At 53.8% G+C, this 7,331-nt stretch overlaps 1 protein-coding gene across 1 annotated transcript; it reads right to left on the bottom strand.

Annotated features, from left to right (window-relative positions):
* Nucleotides 1–1,023: 1,023 nt before the first annotated feature.
* Nucleotides 1,024–5,920, bottom strand: TUSC2 (tumor suppressor 2, mitochondrial calcium regulator). Its single transcript, XM_089664210.1, has 2 exons — nucleotides 5,775–5,920; nucleotides 1,024–1,864 (listed from the first exon to the last, which is right to left on the bottom strand). Exons 1-2 carry the CDS (start codon nucleotides 5,889–5,891, stop codon nucleotides 1,799–1,801), a joined length of 183 nt encoding a protein of 60 aa, XP_089520336.1. The 5' UTR covers nucleotides 5,892–5,920; the 3' UTR covers nucleotides 1,024–1,798.
* Nucleotides 5,921–7,331: the final 1,411 nt, after the last annotated feature.

A 7,331-nucleotide genomic window follows, 5' to 3' on the forward strand; every position in this document is an offset into this window, starting at 1 on the left:
ACCCACCCACAGCTCGCCACCTACAGCTCAACCCCACCAGAGCCCTCCTCCCAGGGCTCAACCCACCCACAGCTCGCCACCTACAACCCAACCCACTCACAGCTCGCCACCTACAGCTCAACCCCACCCACAGCTCACCACCTACAACCCGACCCACCCACAGCTCGCCACCTACAGCTCAACCCCACCCACAGCTCACCACCTACAACCCGACCCACCCACAGCTCGCCACCTACAGCTCAACCCCACCACAGCCCTCCTCCCACGGCTCAACCCACCCACAGCTCGCCACCTACAACCCAACCCACTCACAGCTCGCCACCTACAGCTCAACCCCACCCACAGCTCACCACCTACAACCCGACCCACCCACAGCTCGCCACCTACAGCTCAACTCCACCAGAGCCCTCCTCCCAGGGCTCAAACCCACCCACAGCTCGCCACCTACAACCCGACCCACCCACAGCTCCCCACCTACAGCTCAACTCCACCAGAGCCCTCCTCCCAGGGCTCAACCCACCCACAGCTCGCCACCTACAACCCGAACCACCCACAGCTCGCCACCTACAGCTCGACCCACCCACAGCTCGCCACCTACAACCCGACCCACCCACAGCTCGCCACCTACAGCTCAACCCCACCACAGATCTCCTCCCACGGCACAACCTACCCACAGCTCGCCTCCCACGGCTCAACCCCACCACAGCCCGTCTTTCCTAGCTCAATCCTATCACAGCTCGCCTCCCGTGGCCCGACCCCCGCCGCAGCTCGCCTCCCGCGACCCGACCCCGCCGCAGCTCGCCTCCCGCGGCCCGACCCCGCCGCAGCTCGCCTCCCGCGGCCCGACCCCGCCGCAGCTCGCCTCCCGCGGCCCGACCCCGCCGCAGCTCGCCTCCCGCGGCCCGACCCCGCCGCAGCTCGCCTCCCGCGGCCCGACCCCGCCGCAGCTCGCCTCCCGCGGCCCGACCCCGCCGCAGCTCACCACCATACACAGAATCTCACAGTCATACACAGAACACGGAGTCCTTGTTACAAACATACGCTTTATTGGGGAGATTTCTTCCTAGCCCCTCACATCTCCAACTCCCTCTACTGTTAGGGTAGAGCATTAATCACAGTCTGATGGGTGGGGGGGGGGCAGTGCAGAGTGAAGGATGCTGGGAGATGAGGAGAGGGGCTTTCTTTTCACAGCTCGGGATTATAGAACACAAACTAAAACATACATGAAATAAATAAACGTACGATGAAGGAACGCTCTGCTACAGAAGAAGTCACGTCCACTTGTGATTGTATCGAGGATCCATCCATCCATCCCACAGATGTATCGTCCATCGACAGCACGGCCCACCACGGTCACTGGTCACACGGTGTACATAAAACCGACTAAGACGAGCGTTGGACGTCAAAATCGAATATGAATACACTGCGAGTCCGGACACAAACATCCTCTAGTGGGGGGGTCCACAACCCAACGGGATGGGCGGAGCCCTCACCTCCTCCCTAGGCAGCCATGATTGAGAAGGGAAATATTAAAGCAGAGGGGGGGGGCAAAGATCAGGACGTAGTCAAGTGACCGATTCCGGATACAGGAAATAAATATCCACGTCAGCAGCGATTCTGTCCAATATGGCGTCTCTATTGTACCTCGCGTCGCACAGTTTGGAAGTCTTTATCGGGGGGCGGTCTGTGCGTCCCTTCCCCATGACTCTCCTCTGGCTCCCTGTCCCGGGAGCACGGCGTGGGGGGCGGATGTTGGTAGAGGAGGGTACAGCATGGCAGGCAAGGGCGGTAGCCAGTGTCAGACCTCACAGAGTACGACAGGGAAGTCCACATGGATGCACGGGTGGTCTAACTTGATGGTGCCCTGTGGGGGAGGGGAGGAGAGTGAGGACAGTGTAAGGACCGAGATTCATTGGACCAATCAGATTCATTGACAGTTACAATGTTTCCAATCACATTCAGGATTTGGTCATTTGTTGCTACAGGCCTAAATGTGATTGGTGGATACAAAGCATCAAGTATACATTATAAACATCATGTGATAACATTCACAGAATAAAAACAGATACATCCCACCGTGGCGTCACACATCCCCTCGTGGCGTCACACATCCCGGGAGTCTCCATGAGGGGAGGAGGGGTTTTCTCAGCTAAGCACACCATCCTGCCTGCATGACTGAGCTAAGGGCAGATGGATTCCGGTAAGTAAATGCTACACTAATCTGCCCTTACTCAAGATGGCCACGGCTAGAGATGCTTGGGGGAGAGGGAGGGGGGGGGTTCATAGTGTTCATAGTGATTTCTCAGCATGGAGGGGGGAGTTTACTTTGAATATTAAAAATAAATTAAATAGCACTTTGTTTGTTTGTGGTGCTCAGATACAGTTTACTTTAACCCCCCCCCCCCCCAGAGGCCGTAGAGAATAAAATGGTGGGTGTCCACAATTTTTTTTTATGTCACGTTATTTGCGCAGCGGTTTTTCAAACGCAATTTTTTTTTTGCGCCAGCTGAAAAATAAAAAATGATACCGGATGATGGCTGCAGCTGTCAAAAAACGCCCCCTAGTGACTTCAATGCAAAAAACGCCCCCTAGTGACTTCAATGCAAAAAACGCCCCCTAGTGACTTCAATGCAAAAAACGCCCCCTAGTGACTTCAATGCAAAAAACGCCCCCTAGTGACTTCAATGCAAAAAACGCCCCCTAGTGACTTCAATGCAAAAAACGCCCCCTAGTGACTTCAATGCAAAATCGCATCTCATAGATTTATATTCAAAGCCGCTTCCCTATAGACTTTAATGCAAAAATGCCCCCTAGTGACTTTAGTGCAAAATTGCATCTCACAGGCTTAAATGCAAAGTCACGTCCTCATTGACTTTTATGCAAACACGCCGCCCTAGTGACTTAAATGCAAAATTGCATCTCATAGACTTACATGCAAAGTCGCATCCTCCTTGACCTTAATGCAAAAAATGCCCCCTAGTGAAATCAATGTAAAGTTGTGTCTCATAGACTTACATGCAAAGTCGCACCTCTACTGATAAAATGCAAAAAATGCCCCCTAGTGAAATCAATGCAAAGCCGCGTCTCATAGACTTATGTGCAAAGTCACTCCCATGATGCAAAAATGCCCCCTAGTGACTTAAATGCAAAATCACGTCTCATGGACTTTCATGCAAAGTCACTTCCCTATAGACTTTACTGCAAAAACGCCCCCTAGTGACTTCAGTGCAAAATTGCATCTCATAGACTTACAGTTGTACTCAAAAATTTTCCTCCCCCAGCAGAAATTGTGAAATTTTGGCATTGATATTGAAAATCTGACTGATCATGCTAAAAAATACTCTTTTATTGAAGGATGATGATCCTATGAAGCCATTTATTATTAAATAGTTGTTTGGCTCCTTTTTAAATCCTAATGATAACAGAAATCACCCAAATGGCTCAGATCAGAAGTCTCCGCGTCTCATAGACTTACATGCAAAGTCACTTCCATAATGCAAAAACGCCCCCTAGTGACATCAATGCAAAATTGCGTCTCATAGACTTACATGAAATGTCCTCATTGACAGTAATGCAAAAACGCCCCCTAGTGACATCAATGCAAAATTGCCAGCCACATTAAATTTACAAAAAATGTTACAAAAACTGTCCGTTTCGGTTTTCAGCCAAGTGCATCCTGAACTTTCAGTTTCAGCACCAGAATGTTTGGTGCAACACTACTAATTGCGCACGCTCCTGGAATAGTAAACTACGGTACTTAAAAATTTCCATGGGGGATGCTTTAAAATGTTAAGTTACAGAAGTCTGGTGCAAGAATTATCGCTCTCGCTAGAACGTTCGTTGTGATACCCCACATGTGTGGTCCTAACACCGTTTACATGTGTGCCCGTGACCTACGTATGCATTTGTGAGCTCGGAGGGACAGGGCACTTTCATTTTTTTTTTTTTTTTATTATTTATTTTATTCCTTTTTTTTTTTTTTACACTGTCCCTTTAAATCTTTTTTTTTTAAATCAAATTTATTGCTATGACAACATGTACACATCCTTTGCGATAACAATAAAGCAAGACAGGTGCTCTTTTTGGAGAGTCTATTAGGCTAGGTTCAGCCATGTGAGCCGCGATTTGCACGGGCGCAAGAGAACCTTCATCTGATTGGGCTGCCCTGACCCGGGACACGCAGGAAAGAAGCCCCTGCACTATTTTTGAAATCGCAGCCCGCGCGGGAACCGAGGACGGTTGTGATTTCCAGTGAGGCGGTGTGCCACCCCTGGGTCCTGCGTTGCTCTGTGTGGGTGGTTGCAGCCGTCAGTATTTGTCGCACAGCGGCACCACCATCATAGATACGAACGACTCCACATCTCTCCGCTACAATGGAAACCATTAGATCAAAAAAAAAAAAAAAAAAACACGTTTATCCAATGCTTTCCAAAAAAAAAAAAAAAAAAAAAAGCAAATGGCCTTGTTTACATTGGGCCAGAGCTGGAGGTGACGTCATGCCGTCGCTCCCGTCCACCTAGGTCACAGAAATGAGTGGAGGCCATCTTTCCTCTGCTAATCTCCACTGATCACTGATCAGCCAGGTAAGCCTGATAATCACCGCAAAGTGGCAGGAGAGGAGCCGATGCGCAAGACCGGAGGGTAGGAGCCGGTGCGTGCCTGCGCAAGACCGAAGGGGAGGAAGCAGTGCAAGACCGAAGGGGGGGAGCCTGTGCAAGACCGAAGGGGGGGAGCCGGTGCGCCTGCGCAAGACCGAAGGGGAGGAGCCGGTGCGCCTGCGCAAGACCGAAGGGGAGGAGCCGGTGCGCCTGCGCAAGACCGAAGGGGAGGAGCCGGTGCGCCTGCGCAAGACCGAAGGGGAGGAGCCGGTGCGCCTGCGCAAGACCGAAGGGGAGGAGCCGGTGCGCCTGCGCAAGACCGAAGGGGAGGAGCCGGTGCGCCTGCGCAAGACCGAAGGGGAGGAGCCGGTGCGCCTGCGCAAGACCGAAGGGGAGGAGCCGGTGCGCCTGCGCAAGACCGAAGGGGAGGAGCCGGTGCGCCTGCGCAAGACCGAAGGGGAGGAGCCGGTGCGCCTGCGCAAGACCGAAGGGGAGGAGCCGGTGCGCCTGCGCAAGACCGAAGGGGAGGAGCCGGTGCGCCTGCGCAAGACCGAAGGGGAGGAGCCGGTGCGCCTGCGCAAGACCGAAGGGGAGGAGCCGGTGCGCCTGCGCAAGACCGAAGGGGAGGAGCCGGTGCGCCTGCGCAAGACCGAAGGGGAGGAGCCGGTGCGCCTGCGCAAGACCGAAGGGGAGGAGCCGGTGCGCCTGCGCAAGACCGAAGGGGAGGAGCCGGTGCGCCTGCGCAAGACCGAAGGGGAGGAGCCGGTGCGCCTGCGCAAGACCGAAGGGGAGGAGCCGGTGCGCCTGCGCAAGACCGAAGGGGAGGAGCCGGTGCGCCTGCGCAAGACCGAAGGGGAGGAGCCGGTGCGCCTGCGCAAGACCGAAGGGGAGGAGCCGGTGCGCCTGCGCAAGACCGAAGGCCAGAGGGAGGATTTAAAACTTTTTTTTTTTTTACAATAATCTTTTCAGACACGTCATGTAATTTATTTGTTAAGGCCATCATTATAGGGGTGAACCCCCCCACCCCTGACTTCCTGCACTGGTGACCCCACAGGAAGTGATGGCAAAGCTCAGCAACAGGCACACAGACTGCAATAAACCCGACAGAGTTGTGAACTCTTCTCTGTCCGCAACCTCCCCGAGCCGCGTTCTTCCAGCCAGGACTGCGGTCATTACCTGTGGCCGCAGGTTCTTGTGAATGCGTTTGAGTTTCGCCCGCTTGCGGCCATTTTTTGTCACGATTGTTTCCTCGTAGAATTCGTGCGCCAAATCTCCGTCCTCATCGAAGAACATGGAGCTGTGGGGAGAGAGGGAAGGAGAGAGAGCGGGACGGTGAGCATACAGGCGATCAGACATGAGGACACGCAGGACAGGATTTTATAAAAGACGGCCTGTAGCCCCGGCGGGGAAAAACATCTATTTTTACCCTCTTCCCAACCGCGCTATAGCGAAAGATGGCTACAGCGCTGTCGTCTAGTTCTGGGAGGGATGTGCATGGATGTCCTCCCAGAACACGCCCCCTGTGCCGCCGGTGATCGTTGTGTCCTACAGACACAGCTGACCATGTGATGTGGTAAAAGGCCAATCACAGCAGCCTTTTACCATGTGATCAGCCGCTTCCAATGACACGGACTTTCAGCAGGTAAATGCAGTTGCCGGTTATCGGCTGCACTTTCCTCACCCTGTCACAGCGTGAGGAAAGAACTGCCGATAACCGGCAGTTGTCAGAGCTGAGATCGGCACTGATGATCAGTGCCACCCACCTGTGCCACTCACCTGTGATCAGCAGTGCCACCCACCTGTGCCACCCACCTGTGCCACCCACCTGTGCCCAGGAATGCCACTCACCTGTGCCCAGGAGTGCCACCCACCTGTGTCACCCACCTGTGCCCAGCAGTGCCACCCACCTGTACCACCCACCTGTGCCCAGGAATGCCACTCACCTGTGCCCAGCAGTGCCACCCACCTGTGCCCAGCAGTGCCACCCACCTGTCACCCACCTGTGCCCAGCAGTGCCACCCACCTGTGCCACCCATCAGCGCTGCCCATCCTGAGATGCCCACATCATGCATCCCAAGAGGCTTTGGGTCACTTTCCACCACATTTCCCATCATACTTCATCAGGAGTCAGTCCAAAGAACCGGAAAAGTCAGACTGCCTCCTGATGATGTCAGAAAGGAAAATGGTAAAACATGAAATGGGCGTGGACCAATGGCTTACACCAATGAGGGATGTTCTGGGCTGGTGAGCATGCTCTTTAAAGAATACTTTGCTTTCAAGGTAAGAGGGACAACAAAATTAAAAAGGGGGGGGGGGAATGCAGTTAAAAGCCCCCATCTCTCTCAGCCCTAAGAGACAGACTTAGGGATGGGCCCCCGGAGGGGTATTAGTAATGGTGGAGTTCCACCTCATTCCTGATAGGAGGACGTGTTGGGACATTCCTCTAAGCCGTGGGTGGCCATCTTCGACCCTCTTGTAGGAACTACAAGTCCCACGATGCATCGCAAGGCTGAGAGCCACAAGTATGGACCCCAGAGGATGGATGAGGGATGATGGGATTTGTAGTTTCACCTCTGATCTGATCATTTCTATGAAGCGTGACTTTGGATGAACCATTTATCCTGCAGGTGATGTTTGCTCTGCAGTTGTCAATGATCTGTGGAGTCAGCAGAAGGTTGCTCCGCCTGCACTGGGAAGTCACTGAAGGTCCAATAAAGGAGGAGCGCCCCCTGC

Source organism: Staurois parvus, unplaced genomic scaffold (genome assembly GCF_062004578.1).
Source record: "Staurois parvus isolate SC_StPar_1 unplaced genomic scaffold, SC_StPar_1.0 ptg001855l, whole genome shotgun sequence".
Lineage (NCBI taxonomy): Eukaryota > Metazoa > Chordata > Amphibia > Anura > Ranidae > Staurois > Staurois parvus.